At 52.9% G+C, this 20,670-nt stretch overlaps 1 protein-coding gene across 9 annotated transcripts in view; it reads right to left on the reverse strand.

Annotated features, from left to right (window-relative positions):
* Positions 1-20,670, reverse strand: part of LOC123621771 (myelin basic protein) — a 1,012,103-nt gene that overhangs the window by 64,447 nt on the left and 926,986 nt on the right. For all 9 annotated transcript variants that reach the window (XM_045527684.1, XM_045527682.1, XM_045527683.1 and 6 more), the window contains exon 2: positions 14,140-14,220. In XM_045527684.1, the coding sequence (XP_045383640.1) occupies positions 14,140-14,190 (51 nt within the window). In that variant the 5' untranslated portion in view covers positions 14,191-14,220. The remainder of the gene's footprint in view (positions 1-14,139; positions 14,221-20,670) is intronic.

Consider the following 20,670-nt stretch of genomic DNA (forward strand, 5'->3'; position numbering starts at 1 on the left):
CTGCACTCCAGCCCAGGATACAGAGTGAGACCCTGTCTCAGATAAATAAATAAAATAAAATCAGGAGTCCTCAAGCCGACCGGCATCACATGACAAGTGTTAATTACACAGAGCTGGCCCGGTCCCCTGCGGTGCGCATGGGTGTAGGAAGTGCAGCATGTTCATGTTTTCTGAGACAGCCTAGAAGAAAAATTACTCCAAACATCCGTCAACAGATAAATGGATAAACAAAATGCAGTATTTCCATACAGCGGACTATTGTTTTGCTACATACATGATCATATAATTGATGTGTACAAATATAAAAGAATAAAGCACTGATACACGCTACAACATGGATGAACCTTGAAAACATCATTCTACATGAAGGAAGCCAGGCACAGGGGGCCACACGTGGGGTTCCATTCCTGTGAAATATCGGAACGGGGGAGTCGAGAGACAGAGCGCAGGCTGCCGGTGGCTGAGGGTGGGGGCTGGGAGCGATTGCTAAAGGTGCGTTTTCTTTTTGAGCTGATGTCCATGTTGTAAAATTGACTGCTGTGACAATTATGTTTATCTGTGAACATAGTAAAAAAATACTGCATTGTGTACCTTAAACGAATAAGTTGTACGGTATTTAAATTACATCTCAATAAAGCTGTTTAAGAGAAAACCCTGTAACTGCTCCGTTGGCGGGTGGTTAAACACGAAACGCCGCAGCGTCATTAAAGGGGGGTTTGAAGCCCTGTGTGGGAGAAAGTCACGGAGCCACCGTCCTGCGGACACATTCCCGCAGGGTAGCGAACAGCCCTGCAGTGTCACACCGCGCTCCTTGCGAGGTCACTTTGTAGTGTGATTAGGATGGCGGTGCCCCTCCTAGACGACGCGTGCTGTGAAGGTCGTCGGAACCCACGCGGAGTCCCCAGCGCTAAGGAAACCCTGACAGGTGGGGGCGCGGGGAGGCCGCGAAGGGAGGGTCCTCGCGCTGTGGGATGTTGACGGGAACTACCACAAAGACTGCAAGACCACAGCCTGGCACAGAAGCCATCACAGCTTTCCACAGCAATCCCTCTGCAGGGACGTCTGTCCACCAGCTGCCTGCCCAGCCCTGTACTGACTCCACCCCTGCTATTGATCCTCGTGGCCAAGAGCGAAAATCTGAAACCGATTATGTGATCCTCCTCCTGTTTCCTTTACACACCTTTGTCTTCCTTCAAGTCCCTGAATACACGCGTAGTGTGCTGTGGCACGTGTGTTCCCATCCCTGCTTTCTTCTAGGGAGCCTCCCTCCCTCCTTCTTGTTGAGGTTGACAATGCAGAGAAATACGCTCAGGACTTTATTTAAATATTGAGTTTTAGAAGCTGCCCCCAAATTAATATTAACTTGTGTCCCAGTGAAACTGTTTATCAAGGCTGTTGCGTAACTGGACACACTGACTTCTATTTCAGGAACACAAATATCTTGCCGTTTTTCCTGGAAGCCACCGCTCTATCAGCTGGTCGAGTAAAATACTCCGAGCTTCAGGTTGGGAGGGGAGGAGGGAAGAGATGGAGGGAGTGAGAGGGAATCATTCTGCTCAGCTCTTCTCCTGAGAGCTTGAAGGTGCATGAGGTGACCAGTCAGTTCAAAAGAATATTGTGCGTTACTGGAAACGATGAGGCCGTGGAAACCTCTGATCTTTCTAATCTGAAGGTGAACACATTTCCTGTAGTTCTATGTCATACAAACTGTCCTGCTTCATTTCTTAAATGCGTCCCCTCTGCCTGCATGTGCTCCTGTGTGCACTCGCTCTGTGACACAGGCGTGGCAGAAGGGCGACGGGTCAGACGTTGGGAGAAAGACACATCTTTGCACAAAAGACAGATTAATACATTGGCAGACCTCAGCCCTGCCAACCTTCTTAACCTCTTTAGTTCCCTCTCCCGCTGTGTAAAATGGGCAGAATGGCGTTTTCCGCACCCAGGGTCATTGTCAACGCCGGATGAGTTCATACGTCAGGCGCCCTCAGCTGGCACAGGGCCAGTGCCAGATGCCATCACTGTGGATTTACTCTCACTCATCCTGTGATGATTTTCCACAGTCAGATCTCTGGGAAGGTGAAAAGAAAATCTTTTTAAGCACAACACAAGTTTTAATGTATCAGTGCAGTAAGATTAAGATGTGGAAGACAAGCGGAGGGGAGACAGAGAGAAAGTCTAATTGCACCTGCAGGCTGGCTCCCTCACCCTGAAGGAACAAGCTCGCCCTGCAACATGGAATTGCCCCGACAGCCGCAGACACTTTCCCTGAAGGCTGGGTGGTGCCGTCCCTGTGATCGGGAGGAGGGGACAGCAGATCTGCTCCGCGTCCCAGAGCTGGAGACACACACGGACCAGGCGGAGGCTCGTTCCTGCCCACTCAACAGCAAAGCAGTCGCCTGAACTTTGTAGAAACATGGATGTAGTTCAAGAATCTCATGCATACAAACATCACACGTGCCAATTATCAAGACCAATTAAGATCAATTCCTCCTTTCACAAGAGTCTGAACATAATCCTCTCTGCAAACGTACACGCAGAAGGAATTTTGTTTTTTAGGCCCCAGACCTTCTCTTGTTTCATAGTTGATATTGAAATCAGGTCAGAATGTGGTTACAAGAAGATACAAGTCATACAATTATTTTGAAAAACCTCTATGGAGTATTCAACTCAATCTAGCAGGTCACATGACAAGTAAGTTATCCAGAACAAATGCAGACCGAATGGGTTTCCCGGAGTTGTTCATGAAAAAGTGTTTGTTTTAGTAGCCAAGGGAATTATAACTTTCTTAAAAAGTCACATTCAATCTCCTACTGTTTAGAGTTTAATTCACATTATTACATGCTCAAGAACAAACATAAAAGATTGATTTTCTTTTAAACGTTGGTGAGTTGGCAAGAAAGGCATGAGCTATAACATTCCTAAGCAGAGTAACTACATACTCCGCATTCCAACAACCATACGAAGAGAATCTACGTCATAGGCACAGCCCACCAACGGGAAGCATGGCAAGATCCTGCAACATTCTCCAAATATCACGTCACATTTCACTTTGAAATACATGCAATGAACCACTTTAATGACAGACTGAAATGGCCACAAAGAATAGATGGCCCCTCCAAAATTTTGCATTCCATTTATTTTATTTGAAAAGCATAAAAACCAAATGCTTCATTTACCTCTACAGCCCTTTTATGAATTCAGTAGAAAAAAATTGAACAAAGGTGATTTTGGATGCAAAGTATACGCAGGACTGTCACAAATGAAAAGAGGGAAAAGCTTGTGCGTCATCGGGAGGCTGAAGTCACAGTGGCAGATAGAACGTTCCCACTCTCCCACTCTCTTACGACAGACGACCACAGGTTGGGGGCACGGTGAACGCAGCACCCCAACTCTCCCAGGCGTGTAACAGAGGGCAGGGCCAATGCTACCGTGTCCTAACCCTGCAAGACAGTGACAGACCTGCGTTTGCTCCTCCCACTGTTTCCTTCCCTGAGTTGAGCTTTCCGTGCACCGAGGGCCCTCAGCTGTGCTCGCAGGGACGCGCCCCGAGGTGCTTTACCGTGACTCTCATAGGAGAAGGTCCCGAGAGCATGTTGTCCTCCTTTTTAAAACAAAGTGACAACTTTAGCAGGCGAGATTGAACATTACTACATTCAATTCGGAGATGTGGCTCAGGGAACCGCCTGCGCTCTTCCTACGGTTCGCACCGGCTGACACACCGCTCACACCCTGTCCAAACAGAGCAGTGCTGTGGGGATCCACTCCGTGTGCCTCCACTCTGCGCCCCTCCACTCCACACCCCTCCACTCCGCACCCCCCCACTCCACGGCCCTCCACTCCGCGCCCCTCCACTCTGTGCCCCTCCACTCCGCACCCCTCCACTCCACAGCCCTCCACTCCGTGCCCCTCCACTCCACGGCCCTCCACACCACACCCCTCCACACCACACCCCTCCGCACCTCGCCCCTCTGCTCCGTGCCCCCCCACTCCGTGGCCGGCGTCCTAACAACTTCCCGCGCAGGCTCCTGTGCAAACCGTCTCCTCCCCAGCCTACGCCAGTCAGGTTTTCCCACCAAAGCAGCTGTCCAGGCAACCGTGACCCCGGGGGGCCCAGGCCCTTCTCAGTGTCACCTGCCACAGGCGCCCTCCTTCCCACCACCCCGAGCTGCATCCTGGCCACTGCTCTGCTGTGCCTGCCCTGCAGGAGACTGGGGCATCTCAAACCTGACCTGACCCCTCCCTGTCCCCCTGGGGAAGCAGGGGCTGCACAGAGGGCCAGGCCCACGGGGGGGACGGGAGGGAAGAACCCCGTGGGGGTGACTCCAGCCCCCTGTACAGGCAGAGAGTTGGGGGGGGCCTGGGTGTGCTCACAAGACATCCCTTAAACTGATTTCTAAAAGAGGCAAATTCTACCAAGACATTTGAAAACAACATTTAAGATAGACTTTTACATTTAAATTTCTGGACACTGGTATTTTGTTACATGCCTTAATGCAATCATGAGATAGTATATAGCGTGCATGCACACACATCCATGAATAATCTATGTTGCAGGAATCCTAAATCTGCATGGGTGATTAATATAATTACCAACTTGCCTGATTTATCTACTTACAATTTGTGTTTGGTTACGTATGACTTGTGTTCAAGCATAATTTAGGATGCATTAAATACCAAGGACTCTGTTTTCCAAGTATCAAAGGCTGCAGAAACATAATAATGAATTTTGTCTAAAACTATAGGATAATCAAATTTAAAAATATAATTAAATTAATGCAACCACTAGACTGCAGTTAGGAGAATGAAGCGTAAGAATCATCCAAGTGTAGAGCTCGGGCTGAGTGTGAGGAGGTGTCCCTGCAGCTGTGCACCGGCGTCCTGAGCAATAGAGCCCCAGGGGCCAGAGCAACACCACACACGGGCACACGCGCACACACACACACACACACACACACACACACACCATAGACAACCCACATGCACACACCACCCACCCCACACTCACACACACACACCACAGACACACACACATGCACATTTACAGAGAGATAATTTTTCACAAGTGTGTTTCAGCACATAAAAACTCATGCTTTGAAATTTGAATGTTTAAAACTGGTGTGCTGAATTTAGGGGACTCCATTTTGACAACCAGATTTTTCAGGTTTAATTTAATTTAAAACATGGTAAAGGACTTTTATTAAAGACTATATTAAAAAAGTTCTTCCTTAATAAAAAAACAAGCAGACCAATTTTATACGAAAAGACATGCTTTCCACTTTCAGAGCCTAAAATAAACTTGTCTTCACGGATACAATTACGTGGTGGCACTTCTGAAATTGGAGAAGAGGTGGTGGCTGGGGCAGGCGCACATGAGCGCAGGGACACGGTGAGGGCGGCCGGACCGTGTGGCCCGTGTGGAGGTGAGTGACGCTCAGCACGCCGCTCCGTCCCTGCCCTCCCGGGAAACACCCACAGGCAGTGGCTGAACACACTCCCCACTCCCACGAACTCATCTCCTCCACCCTCTGGAAAGGAGTGTTGTCCTGGCGATACTCCCATCCCAGTCACCAATAATTCATGAGTCAACATCCGCGGTGCCACACGCGGTATTGGGTTACTCATCAAAGGTGAATCCGGATTTGAACCTGGCGAGTGTTTCACACAGAGCATATCCATCACGAGGGCAGGGCCTTTCCCACTTAATGACATAAACCCCCGTCTGCTAGCTTTGTGTCCCACCCTTGGTAACGAGCTGAGACCTCTGTCTCCCTGGGCCCCCCAGCTGTGAGATCGCAGAACGAGATAATGTAGAGTTACAGATGCAGGAGAGAGTAGGTGGGGAGTTTTATATGGTGACACGAGAAATAAGGAAGGGAAGTCCAGCTAAAAACAGGAGGAAAAACAAGTCCAACTCCTCGGAGAACCAGGGTCCTTATTTCATGAAATCAGCCACCTCTGTCAGTACCCCAGCCCCGGTGTGCGGTCTGGCGGGGGGAGGCATGCTCGCCGGCCTGGGGGGGAGGGAGACACCAGCCGCTGCAGTGCACGTCCTGCCGTTTCTATAGCTCCACACAGGGAACTATGTATCAGTTATATCCCACAACATGCATTAAGTAAGCACTTATATTTAACGACTTTTGTGCTCCAAAAAGTCTGTTTAAAGTTAGCTGCTTGCAAATTGAGTCAGTTTCTGATAAAAACTAAGTTGATGAATTACTCCCAAACCTAATCAAATCCATGATACTGGTGATAGGATGGAGAACACGTCTCTTGGGGGTCTGAGTGGCCCCAGGGGGGTCTAAGCTGAAGCCTGACCCCTCCCTTCCCCGAACCGGAACCTGCACTCGGAGCCAGCCCAGCCTCAGCCGACCCCCAACATGGAGGCCTCGGCCTGGTCCCCCGATCAGCAAGGACACGGGGACATGGGGACATGTTGGGAGCTGGAGTGGAGGGACAGGGTGGAAGAGGGCCCCACGCAGGTGGGTGTTCGCAGAGTCAGCCCAGGTGAGCCCCCACTGTGGCTTCATGCTGCCTGGAGGCACCACAGAATCGCATGACTGTGGGAACCAGCCCAGCTCTTCTCGTGGACAACAGGCAGCTAACACCCGGGGGTCCGGGAGAGATGGGGGCCGCCAGCCCCAGCCCCCAGCAGAGCTGCACGTCCCACGGGCACCCCCCCAACAGGGGGCTGTTCAAATCCAAACTGTGAAAAAACAAGTAACATTAAAACTCAGTCTTCCGTTGTGCCAGCCCCATTTCACGTGCTGTTGGCCGCCTTCCGGTCACACAGACACAGAGCACGTCCCTCACACGGAGAGTGCTGGGGACGGTGCTGCCGCGGGGACATCTGGACAGGTGCGGGCACGGGGGCCGCCAGTCCCACCCAGTGCGGCCACCTCAGTGCCCCGTCTGCCCACGAGGGACAGTGCAATGTTCTGCAATTGAGGTCGCAGGAGCTTTTTAGGGGTGTGTGTGGATGAGAGAGAGACAGACTGAGAATTCTGAAACTCTGCCAAGACAAGGTACAATGAAAAGTCTGCACCCCACACCCTAAGAACTTTCCAGATGTCGTGGAGGTGTTCCCAGGCATCCGTGTCAGACCAGATCGGCCCGTGTCTCTGGTGCCTGCTTCCCCGTCCCCTGAGCTTTTAAACATATATTAAATGACTAATTTAGGAATTACCTAAATTCTCAAAAAATCTGTTTAGGGGACTTGCCTAAAAAACGGAAATTATATGAATACGTGAACAGACCTGACAGTTGCCAATGCATGCACTCAAGCCAGAATGGCACAACGTCCCCGCGAACTTGGTGTCCAAAGGCCTGAGAGCCATGTCACAGGGCCCGGGCCGGAGTCGGGGCCCTGGACGGAAGTGACTTTCTGGGCAGTTCCGCGTCCCTCTCTGCAAAATGTCCTGGCGACATGGTCTGCTTCCACACGCAGTGGCAAGGGGAAGCGTGGGGTGGGGAGACAGCAGGGCTGGGTGCGGGGCTTTGAGGGTCTCTCGGAGGGTGGGGGGCAGCTTCCTGCCATTCTCACGCCGGTCTGCGTCTGGGCAGAGGACGCTGGGTGGCTGCATGCGCCCTTCACAAACGTTCCCTCCACGTCAGTGCCCGGTGGCTGGCACCCCTGGGCCGAGGACGTGTCTGGCCACTAAATAGACAAGCCCTCACTGGACCTGGCTTCAGCGCGGAGCGAGGAGAGTGGGCAGAGAGCAGGGGTGAGCTGGTGATGGTCTGAAACACAATTATTTCTCATTCCTGAGGATGGTATGATAAGAAAAGTACTTACCAGAAAAGTTAAATAATCTAACAACATTCTACACCAACGGCAAAATGTCGCGGGATTTACGGTTTCCTAAAGGAGCAGCCGCGAGACAATAACTCACCGTGCGAAGCAGTCGGTGATGCCTCGCAGCTGGGACGTCAGCGGTTCGGAAGGAAACATATTTTCCCCGTCAAAGTGAAAGATTCTGTTTACACGTGGATGGCAGCAGCTGAGTGGCTTCAGTGTCTTTGTGTGTCTTGGCAAACGAAACGTCTCATTTCTCAGAATTTCATTTTAATAATATCTGGAGAGTCCCTCGAGACAGACTGGGGTTTTAAGGATAATGAAATGTGGGAGCGGGTCCCCCAGGGGCGCGATTTCCCCTGGAGAGGCGGGACGTGCGCTCACCGTTCTCGCTGCCACACACCTGGCTTTGGGGCACGGATTACGTGGAAGGAATCAGTTTAATTTGAAATGCCAGACTAGTAAGTTCTCTCTCTCTCTCTCTCTCTTTTTTTTTTTTTTTTAAGTATTTAAACGTTTGTCTGTGCTTGTCTCAATCCTCGGGAAACTGGAAAAGACACTGGGGCCTTCTCCCTCCCGCCTGGTGACAGCGCCCGTGGGGGAGGGCGCCGGCCAGGCAGTGCAGGGAACCTGGGCACAGCGACCCTTCCGCATCCCCCACGCTGCTCCGAGCGCAGCTCCAGGATTCTGCTGGTCCCTCCGTTAGGTTGTGGGCTATTTTGAGGACAGATATAGGGGCTTATTTTTCTTTTAAAACAGTCACTGCAAGAAGAACGTCGGTAACGGCAGACGACACACACAACTTGCTCCGTGCACGGATGCTCCGGGCCCGCTGCGCACGGGAGCTCATCCACGTGTCATGACGGCTCCGTCTCCGCTGTGCAGGCACGGCAACTGGAGCACAGAGAAGTGACGTGACCTGCCCACGGTCACCTGACTAGCCGCTGGGGAAGCCGGAATTTTCACCTGCAGAGCCCAGCACAGAATGCTGCAGAGCAGGCAGCTGATAAAGGTCTTTAAATGTGTGTGCGGAGGGACAGACGGACGGAGGAAGGCACAGACACTTAGACACGTTTCTCAGTCCTGAACAGACGATTTACACCTGAACTTCGAAGGAACTCAATCCACTCGTGCACGTCTCTTCATCAGAGAAAATTCAGGGCAAGACAACTCGACAGGTGCCAGGACACTGTGTCAGGCTTGGCCGTGGCACCGGGTCTAGAGCCTGTGCCCAAGTCCCAGGTCTGGCCCGTGAGTTGCCGTAGGGCCTGGGGGGCTTGGGGTGCTGCCGGGGCAGGGGGGCGGGGCAGGGGGCTGGACGCGCCGCGGCAAACACGGACGGGTCCCTCCTGCACCTGTGTTCTCGTGTCGCGGCCCTGATGCTGCCCACCGGCCCGCCAGGCAGCCCGAGGCAGCCACCGTTCCTCAGTGTCCTCCTCCTCCTCATCTTCATCCGTGCCGACTGGTTCTGCCCAGGGGAGGCGCGCAGAGCGTCTGGGTGGACAGAGTTGATCTGCAGTGTTTTCCCGGCTTCTCTAGGGCGCGTTTGTGTATCGGGCAACGGACGAGACGCACAGACGGAGCCGTGAACCGGGTGAGTAACGCCACAAAAGGGTTCTTGGGTCGCTCTGCCTGGCGGGACAGCGGGGCTCAGTCATGGTGGCTTTGGCGCTTTGCCGCCCGGTCCCAGCCGCAGGTGGCCCCCGAAATCAATCCCCCAGTGTGAAGACACAGTGTGAGGAAAAGACTGTAAACTGTCATCGGTAATTTTTATATGGATCCTACACTGACATGACGTGTGGTTTATTAAGTTAAAGAAAATATGTGCCTGGTCTCTTTTTGCTTTTTCACGCGGCCACTAGAAGCTGTGGGTTTCCAGGTGGGCCTGCACCAATGCTCCTGCCGTACCTGCCGGCCCGGCCTCACACTCCAGCTTCTCCTTCCGTCCCCACCCGGCGTGGGCAGGGCCCCTTCAGCCAGAGCCTCGGTGCCCGGGAGGGCGAAGACGGCCACTTGGCAGGTCCCAGGCTTGGGGAAGGGACGGACACAGCAGTGCGAGTCACCAGGCGGAGACGCTGCCGTGGGTGCTGCCGCCGCTTGGGCTGCAGGGGGGCAGGAAGGAGGACCCGACACAGGAAGCGGCCGTCTGAGCGGCGAGAAGACAGACGAACTCTGCGGTCTCTGACAAATGTGGCTGTTGGTGTGGGGTCCGTGCCTGGGGCAACGGCAGTGTCTCTCCAGGGTAGGTGTCAGACGCTGGCGGCAAGTGCCAGTCCCAGGGCTGGAGAAAGTTCCTTCCCTCATCGCTCCCGTTGCCCAGCGGCTGCTGAGGCTTAGCAAGCCCCACGGTCCACGCCGTGGACCGAACCACGTTCTCCACCATCCACGTATGGAAGTCCTGACCCCTGCGACCTCCGAACGCGACTGTGTTCAAAGGTAGGACATTAACCTGAGGCCGCTAGGGTGGGGCTCGGCCCACGTGACCGGGGTCTGTACAGGAAGCAGAGACGAGGACACAGACACATGGGGGGACGGCCGCATAAGGACACAGGGACAAGGTGGCCGTCTGCAAGCCCAGGAGAGGTGGCTGAGGACGCCAGCCCTGACAGCACCTTGACCTCAGACCCCAGTCTCCGAGCCGGAGAGACACGTTTCTGCCGCCGTGCAGCCCCAGGAAACTGCTCTGACACGACACACGACGCCGACCCGCGACGCACACAACGTCCGCAGGGCACCGGGCTCTCAGGCTGCCACCACTGGCGCTGCCTTTGGCACCGGCTTTGCTGTCACCAGAAACTGCAGGGAGCAAACTCACAGGTCAAAAGCCGAGGGGCGTGGGAGGGGAGCTCCCAGAGAGACTCGTGGCCCCCGTGGCACTATTCCGACCAGGTGCCGATCCTCCCCGGGCCACGGCCCAGCGCCTTCCCCGACGCCGACCCCGGCTCAGCCACCCGTCCCACTGCGTCCCGACCTGGAGGGCTGCCAGGCAGGCGCAAGGCCACCGCGGCCGGGGCTGCTCTGAGCTCGCGGCCGGTCTCTCCCTCCCCGGGGCCATGGCGACCACTCCCAGCCCCCGTTCTGGCCAATGACTGTTGCAAAGGTGGACACCAGGTACAAACGGCAGAGTGCAGAAAAGCTGGTAAATGGCGTGAGGGCCATTCGGAACCCAAAACTTCACTGAGCCTAAAAATAAAAAAGGGAATCAAAAGCCAAACAGGGATTTCTTCATTTCTGAGTGTGAGGGTGAGTCACTGAAACTGCTCCTGCCCCCGGGAAGTGATTAGTCACCGGCGGGAGTGAATCACGGCCAGGACAGGCCCCGGCGCCCCCGCTGGTGGGTCTTGCCCTGGGCCCGGTCCCACATGCCGCTCTTGGACGTGGCACCAGGGCCGTGGCTCCCACCACCTTGCTACCGGGACGTGTGCCTGTCTGGGGCAGAGGACGGTGCAACCTCAGCCCAGTGTGTCCTTTGTCTTCTCACTGAGCGGAGAAATTCCCAAGTTACCCTCTGGTCGGCTGCTCTTCCCCTCGCATCTGACGTGTCTCACTCGGGATGAGAGAGAAACCAGGGAGGGAGTTTCAAGGCCCCGTGTGACTGGGGGAAACCTGCCCACCAGACTGGAGGGTCCTGGAGGGCAGGGACCGTCTCCCGTCTCCTTCCGCAGCAGCCCGCAGAGCGCAGAGCGTGCCAGGAAGCTACGTTCTTATGAGCAAGTGGAGTTAGCAAAGAGGGTGACCTTTATGTACTCTTTCAGACGTTCGGAGTCAGCAGTGCCAGGATGTCCAAGGCCCTGGCGCAGGTGAGGAGGCAGCGGGAGGTCCTCTCTGGACGTGCAGGGGAGAAGTCAGAGGGTAAACTGATCCGTGCGTCTGTGCCAGATCCCCACTGCAAGGTCCCTGCAGGCCACAGGGAGGGGTCTGGGGGGGCAGACAGGGAGGCCCTGGCCCTCGGGGCACGAGGATGTGGCTTAGGGCGGGAGGGAGCTGCCCTCCCCGGCACGATCAGTAAGCAGCACCTGACACAGACACACCCCGCCTTGCTCTCTCGTAAGGGGACAAAATGCCCCCAGTGTCACACACACAAACACTCGGCCTGGTCACCAGTGGGGTGGCAGCTCTGGTGGCATTTTCCTCTTGTGGTGCAAGCTGAAATGCTCACCGAGGCTGTGTGTCACCACAGAACTCATACTTTGAAGGGCATCAAATGTTTTCTATCAAGGTTTTTTTTAAAAAAAGCTCTTACTAGTAAAAGCTACCTAGAGAAACCATAGTTTTTAAATTCCCAGTTTTTGATGTTTTTACATGACAGAACTTTAAATATTAGATTTCAGAAAATGAAAGCATGATAATGGGCTTATGCTCAACAATCTTTCCCTGGCAGAATCACACAAGTTAAAAATATATTTCAGTGCTTCACAACGTCAAACAATAGGCAAGAGACTGTAGCCACAGAGGTTTTTGGAAACTGGAGCTGCAAATCAGTCATTCTAAGCCTGAAAATGCCACAGTGTTAACAGCCAAGAGACCTCTGAGAAGAGCTGTTTTTCCCACTTTCACTTTTAGCTGAGACTATGTGCTCCTGGTGCAGATGCTGACGTTACTGCTAATGGTAACAACTGAATTATCAGAGACACCATGTCAGTATCAGTGGAATCAAACGAGGCATCCCTCACTCAGTATTTGCTAGGACCATTTACATATTTAGAAAATTGATTCTTCTAAATCATTAGGCAAAAATCTAGGTGAGGCTGTAGACAATATTCCTCAGGACTTTCATTAGGATGAGGTACAGAACGATGGCCTGCAGTCACTCACTGGCTTTGCACGGTGATTTGAAAGCAAGTCATGGAAAATTACCTGTTTGGCTGATACAGAAATTGAGTCCAAGTACAAATCAGAGGACCTGTTACTGTAAAGTTTGCTATTATTAAATAAAAACACTACTACAGACCACAGCAAGGAGGTCTTGAGGCCACAATTCAATTCAATTCAGTGGACATTTTAAAAGCCCTTCCCCGTGCGAGTAGCGGGCTTCCACTCTCAGCATCGTGGTGTGCTGGTGCCCTGTCATTTCATCCTAAATTGTAGCATAATCTTATGTTTAAAAGATCAAACAATCTCCCCTCCCCAAATTGGGGTAGATTCAGGGTTTTGTGCACAATGTCAGGCCGATGTCCTCACAGAGCGAGACAAGGACCCCGCTCAGTGTGGTCCCTGGAGCACCACCTGCCCTGGGGTCTCGGTCCAGAAGGCGGGAACCTCGGTCCGGAGATGGCACAGGGGCGTGGAGGGCAACGCAAAGGGTCGGGATGACAGCGGGAAGCGGATGCCCGTAAACAAGCTGGAAAACGGCAAATGCTGTGCTGGGATCACAAGGAGTACTCCTCACTAGCTGGAAAGGTTTACGTGGTTTGTAATTTGCAGTTTTCCTGCTAGCTTATTCGTATTTTCCACACATTCTACTGGACAGTCAGGAAAGGGCTGTGCGGGGAGGCGCCACCGGAAAGGCCGTGTCCGGCAGGGCTGGGGTCCCGGGTACGGATGGCCCTGGGAGTCTCCACGGCAGCCAGTGACAGTCCAGCCGTCCTAGAAGAGAACCCAGGCAGCAGGAGCACGGGACTCCCGGGAGCGGGTGACCCCGGAAGCTGGGCTCTCGGACTGGACACTTTGCATACCATCCCCGTCGGCACCTGGACCCGGATCTCTGAGCTGGGCCGAGACCCTGGTGGGTTTGGAAACTCTGGGAGATGCAGAAGTGCGGTCGGGGCTGGGCGCGACCCCCGAAGGAAGGAACAGGCGCGAGGGCCAAGTAGCCAAACGTGGGGAAAGCCGTCCCCGATCTAGGAGAGGTCTGAGCAAGCAGCTCCAGTATCTCCCGGCCCTTCACCAGGGCTCCGGGTAGAGTGAACACAGTGCAGTCTGGGAATACCCTCATTTGAAAAATAGAAACCCTTGAAAAAACAAAAGTATTTTTTCATGAGAGCAGAAGAGTTTTAGAATCTCCTTTCTCTCCGAGACTCTCCCGATGCTCACAGGATCACGCCCCCTGGGCAGGGAGCAAAGGCCTCGTCCTCCTTCTCTTTTCTCTCTTTCTCCTTCTCTGTCTCCGTCTTTTCCTCCCTCCCCTGCTTCCTTCATCTCTTTTCAAGGTCACGACCTACCCGGACACAGGAATCTTCCCGCATAAATTACTAATGATGATTAATCCTAACAGCCAGGGCTCAGCCCCACCCGCTGACGCGTGCAGTGCGGTGCTGCACCCAGCACCTCTAGCCGATGCCGCACCCGGGGCTGGCGTCTAACGCCAAGAACGTCGCCCCCGCTTCCAGCCTCCGCTCGCGGCTTACCGTGCCGGCCTTCTCGGCGTGCGGCTCGCGCTTCCCCACGTGGTTTCCCATCCTGAACTGCTACCACAGGCTCTTCGGGTGCTAAAAGAGAAAGAGAAAGAAGGCGTGAGCCTTTAAGCTGTACTTTAAGAGTTTTCCACATTATTGTCCAATCAGAACGACAACCTGGGAGATACATGACGCCTGTTTTTGAGAAGAGGAAACCGAAGCCCTGGAAACACAAGAGACACGTCCGAGCATCCGTTTAGCCAATGCCAGGGTTTTGGTCCCGTGCGAAGAGCTAGAAAGTAGAACAGCGCCAGTGCCCGGATTCTGCTCAGCAGCAAACACGCATCAGCTGGTCTCCTCACCTGTAGAACATGCCAACCCAGCTCAAGCAGTCTCAAAGGTCTGTGCCCAGACACAGGCACTCGCAGAAGCACATGGCACACTCAGGTGCGATGTAATGGGATGAGCTGAGACGTCGGGAAAGCGCTCAACACTCCTCTAAAAATAACAGGTAACAAGTCGTCACTCGTGTTTGCTGCTTTAAGAAACAGCAAAGTCAGACCGAGGACGGCTCGTCAGACCAGCATCCGAAGAATCTGACGTTTGTAGGGAAGATCGAGCTGGATTAGAAAAAGCATGTTGCTCCTCCTTTTTATTTTCTAACACAAACCTTAGCAGCAAATTTATGATTTGTCTCCAAAATATGCACAGAACTAAAGAACTGAAGAATTTAAGCCACACCCATTCCAAACCAAGTGCTCACCCATCCGCTCCTCTGGACCTGCGCCTGCCATGGGCACTGTCAGCTGAGGGTCCCTTGTCCCGTCAGTGCAGACCTGGGCGCAGGTGGGCCGAGTCTTTAAGGACAATTACATGATGTAATTGTCTTTTTAAAGAAGATGTGGGTCCCCACTCCCCTGCTGAGCCCAGGAGCAGCTGTCCTTGGAAGATGACAAAATGAATCATCTCCTAAGCACGGGAAGGAAAATCTCCAAAATATTACATGTGTCTGAATGCAGGGCCAGTTTTGTTACCCAAAGTCACTCTTCAGAAGAGAGAGAAAACTGCCTAACAGCTGAATGCTTCCGCCTCTCATATTAGCAGGTGGCTTTATGGTGACTAATGAAGGACTGGATTAGGATCCTCCTGCATAGGAACCCCAGTCGCCCCACGGCCCGTCCAAGGATAGGTGAGGAGAGAAGCCAACATCCACAGCACTGGAGTCACTCCCGGGAGTGAGGCCTCCGAGTCTGTGTGGGACACAAACAGCCAACCGCAGGAGGGAAGCCCCAGCCGCCTTCGGCCCAAGAAAACAGGACCCGGAGCGAGCGGAACATTTCCAGCGGGGGCCTCGCGCAGAGAGGGTTCGGCAGTGCTGCAAGTGCCCAAAGACAGTGCTCTGGGCAATGCAAGACGTGGCTCCAGTGATGAAAGAACACGACCAACATTAAAGAGTCAGGCGAATTCCCAGGTTCTATGGCAGGAGAGTGACAAAAGCAATGTTGATATGCATGATTTCAAAGACGCAGGACTGCCTTTGCAGATACTTTCAGTATCCAATGCGATTCTACCATCTATCTTGCCAATTTGTTTAAACTGGGCAACCAAACAAACCTTTACGGGGTAATCTTTTCATTGGAAAATGGACTTTGGGGGGGCACAGATAGTACTTTCTTGGATAAGAATGAGTTAAAAAAGGGAAAAAGAAATTGTTGTTCTCTGGGGTCTAAACAGGAATGGGTGAGCTCCTTGAGAGACGCTGATCTGAATCCTGGGCCCACGGGCTGAGGCCCCAAAGTGCATCCTCCCTTTAGCTCCACGCAGTGCTGTTGTAGCTACACATCAAGAACTTGCGATGTGTCTATCACCTATAGCATGACAACGCATCAAACATCTGTGGATCCACCTTTCTGTTTACGAAATAAGAACTGGTCTATTCAAAACTAAATACAGGCAAAAATGGGTAACTTCTTTCGTTAAAGTTGACTGCTTGGACGTTCGGGGGCATTGCCGAGGCACGTGGGAACGACCTCCTGTCACCGCTGCCTTCTCTGCCTGGGCGTCCTGTCAGCTCCACGGCCTGGGCGTCCCTCCCCACTGCCGTCTGCACCTCTTCCTCCCCCTCCGCCTCCCTCCCTGCCCCTGTGCTGGGACTAGGCAAATGCAAGTGCAACGTTCCCGCCTCCCAGAGAACTAGTCTCTGAGGATTTGTCCCAAATCAGAACAGCCTGGGACACGTAAATATTTCAAGAGCTGCTTGTGGACAAAGGAGAACTATTTTTGGACAAATGGCCCCGGAACAGCTGAAATCTAACCACGGATGCTCATGCGCTGCTTGGAGGGAGGCCACGCTTCATCCCAGTCGTTCGTTCTGATCAAACACCGACCACACTTCACAGGACAACTAGGCTACACCCGGAATGACTGATGTCAATCACTCTTTAGGAAACTCAAGATTACCGGACACAGAATCAATTACAAGAAGTAAAGTCCAGGTCAGACTTCCGAATAAATCTGTTAGATTTTACTAGTTAGTTAGATAAACCTACTAACTTACATTTGACGGACTGCTCAGATTATATAAAGAAAATTTATTTATATGTGTCATTTAGGGTTGGTAAATTCTAGCCTTAAATGCAAAGTTTAGATACTGGCAGGAAAAGAGAGACAAGAGGAAGAAAATGACGGTTTGATGGGAAATGTCTGAGCATCGGTGCCTGGGCCGTGCACCACGGCACCGCGGTGAGGGCGGCAGAGCAGACCCGCCAATCACCTTTGCCCGTGATCCTGAGCGACTGGCGCTCTGCCTCATTGATTCTGACGCTGCCCCACCTGCCTGCCAGAGACAGTCCAGTCACAGAAGGGTGACGGTCTCGGCCCGGAGCTCAGCCCCAGCAGCCGTGTCTGTCGTGTGCTGAGGAGAAGCATCTGTGGACCAAGCAGCTGGGTGTTTGGAGGAATCTTTACTTTATCTCATGTTTGCAATTATTCAAATTGAGAAAGCAAGAGAAAAATTTGGTAAGTGCGTGGAATGCCCCAGGAAAGCCAGGCCGACTCCCAAGTGTCTCTTGGGTAACTGAAGAAGCTTTTTGCAAAATAACAGGCTAGGTCGAGAGGGGGCGGGGAGGAGAGCTTGGGCTGGGGCAGGGACAGACTTCCAGGTTCCAACCGGATGGCTGCAGATTCCAGACTGGAATTCAAGCCTGGGTCGGATTTGTAGCCGACGGGATTACCGAACACTTTGATAAAGTTTCTGTGATTATCAACACTTAGTGTTACCTCAAGGGTTAGAATTAAGACTATGCAATCAAAATTAGCAAGCCAGAGTAACTGGGAAGCAATCCAATTTTAACTGGCTTTCATTTTCAATAAGGTGCCCCTAAAGCAGCTTAGACTTCTAGGCATTACCTTGACGAGCTCTAGGAGGAATAGGCACAGATAAACATGAGCCCGTCAGTGTGGGCAAGCGATGAAACTGCAATGCCGGGGCCGGGGGCCGGGGCACTTTGCTCCTGAGTGTTTTAACCAGTTACTGGACATTCCGTGGGCAGCTCTGACTTTTCACAGTGCAAATCAGGCGGAGCAGACCGAGGTCTCAGCCCAGGTTCCCCCAGGTGGCCTTGGGCCGATTCCACTTCTCTAAGCCGCAGTGTGCTATGAAGTGGAGGTAATCAAAGCTCCCTCCCTGCACTGGCGTCAGGGCGAAACACACAGGAGCTGCGGGGGTGGTTGGGGTAGGGGTGGAGCGTCCTGCGGGGGCTGCTGGTTTCCACCTTCCTCCCTCACCCGCACAGGTGCAGGTGGGCAGCTGCAGCGACACCGCCTAGCTGTCCACTACCACGTTTCCGAGACCCCCGTACGGCTCCCCGTCTACCTGTACGTCCACTCCTAAACTGACAAGTCAAGGAAAGAAAAAAGTGTTAAAAACACCAGCTGCTTTGAGAAGCCCAGAAGTTACATCACTCAATTGCCCGTAAACAAAGCTGTTTCTCCATCACAGACAACCACAGCACAGGAAGTAATGCCACTGCTGCTAGTTCAGGACCGGCGTTCTGGGTTGGGGAGTTGAGAAAAGAGAAAAGTGAATATGACCTTCAAGAGACAGCTGTTCCCCAACCTCGGAGAAGGCTTCAAACATTAAAATGCTAAATTGGTTATTTTTGAAATAACCTCAAGTGCAATTTTACAGGCAAGGGGATTATTGTGAAATACCTGGCTTAAATAAATTTACTGTGGGATAGAGAAGACCTCAATGCAAGTCTAGCAGTCGTGGTCCCCCAAATCGCCTCACTCCCCGTCCCCAAACCTGTCAAAGCATCTGCACCGTGGAGTGTTTGGCTGATGAGCCTCAGGCGCGGTGACGCAATGTCAAATTCATGACGGTGTGGAAGTAACCGTACGCTGTCTACACTTCACCGTGTGTTTGGGCTTATGAGGGAAAAATCTGTATGGTGTATTTCTGCCCATCTTGTAGGACACAGATTACAGTTGTATTATTTTTACAAACTTATAATTCTTTTGGCTTTGTTTTTATAACAGGCTGGTGATTGCACAATGCTGGGTTTTTTTTTTTTTGAGCCGTGTTCAAGTAAGCAACCCTAAGATAAATGTTTCTGTGGAGTAACGGGACTGACTCTACGACGATTGCTTTATCCTCACATTTCCAGAGACCTTTTAGTTATGTGATTACAGGACTAAGCCTGTGAGCTCTATTCCCATTTCACAGCTGGGGAAGTGAAGTTTAGAGGCTGACTCTAGCTATGAGTGTGCCTCTAGGAACATATTTTAGTTATAAACAGGGTTAGCCGGATGTTATTCACATATGAACATGTCCCAAGTGGGAAAAACTGCCACGGTAGGTCCGAGGTGTTCCAGGTTCCTAAATTATCAATTCACACTGTCAGGGAAGTGGCAGCGGGGAGGGTCTCAGGCAGCACCACGCAGCGCTGGGGACCCACCAGCAGCTCCGAGAGCTTTTGAGAAACACCTTCCATGGCCCGACAGGTGCTTCCAGTTTGGGCCCTGGGGCCTTGACACCTTCCCCACATCTAGACGGGAGGTGAGTGGGAGCCTGGACGTAGTGAGAACGCTCTCCGAGAACCTGCACACGGAGCTGCCCCAGCCAGCCCGAGCCTGTGCGGAGGGAGGGGCAGAGCAGATAGGTTTGGGGTTCGTCTGCCTGGACAGGAGCACAGATTTTGTTCCCTTTCTCTGAAAAACAAAGACTCCACTTTGCAGAATTTACGCCTTGTTTGTTCTACTCTTATATATGGATTAGGATTAGCAAAATAATCTCTATATATCTCTATGTATGTGTGTATATATATATATATATATATGTGTGTGTATATATATATATATATATACAAGTTTCTGTTTCTGCTCCTAAAATGGCACTTTTTCCTTTTTAAGAGACAGGGTCTTGCCCTGGTATCCAGGTGCAGTCATAGCTTACTGCAACCTCCAACCACCCATCGATGTGACCTTGTTTGGAAACAGGGTCTTCATAGAGTCTCCACGTTAAGACGAGGTCCTACTGCGTTAGGGCGGGCCTAGATCCAGTGACTGGTGCTCTTACGAGAGAAAGGACTGGAAAATCTGGACTTAGATAGACAGCGTCACACAGGGAGAAACACCACGTGTCAGCGGAGGTAGAGACGGAGTGACGTGGCCGCGTTCCCGGGAAGCCAGGGAGAGCCGGCCCGGCAGCTGGGAGAGGCAAGCAGGGGTCCTCCCCTGGGGTCTTCAGAGAGAGACTGGCCCTGCTAATGCCCTGACCTGGGCTTCGGGCCTCCAGAACTGTGAGAGGCGACGACGTTTCTGTTGTCTTAAGCCAGCCCACATGGGGCACTTTGTATGGCAGTCCCAGCAAGGCCATGTTCAGGGACAGGGCAGGCGGAGCCCTGCAGGACAGGTGGAAGGAGCAGGTGAAGACGGGGAGGGAGCGCAGAAGGGGAGGAGTGCTCCAGGCAGCAGGCACGGCTTGTGCAAAGGCCCCGCGGAAGGGAGACCGGGAGTGGAGTCCAGTGTGACACAGAAGCGACCGAATAGCACCAAATCCACCCAGGAACAGGGTCCCTGGGGACACCACTGGAGTCGCAGGTGAGATGACTTACACCGTAGGAGACGAGCGATGCCCCCCATCCATTTCTGGAAGGAAATTCCAACTCTCCTGTGGCGAGCCCGCTCTCCAGGGAGCTGCGCTTCGCTAGACTAAGAAGTTCCTGAAAGCCTGCCATTTTCCGAGGAGGACAAGGTCAGAGCTCATCGAGGAACCTACGTCCATCCCAGAGCAGCCTTCTCCACGGCAACGCGGAGGGACGCGGCCTCCCACCATCGCCAGGGCCCCACACTGCGCTGGGAGTCTGCGGGCGCTTCCAGACAGAACAAGTTCTGGAACTCAGTCGGGACCCACGCAGGTAAGAGGTGCCCGAGAAGAAACCAGCTCCCAGACTTTCCGGATGGGGGCTTTGCTCTGGGGTGTCAGATAGTGTCGTCTGTAAGTTAACATTGGCCCTTGTGTTCCGCAGGTGTGTCAGACTT

Source organism: Lemur catta, chromosome 16 (genome assembly GCF_020740605.2).
Source record: "Lemur catta isolate mLemCat1 chromosome 16, mLemCat1.pri, whole genome shotgun sequence".
Taxonomy (NCBI): Eukaryota; Metazoa; Chordata; class Mammalia; order Primates; family Lemuridae; genus Lemur; species Lemur catta.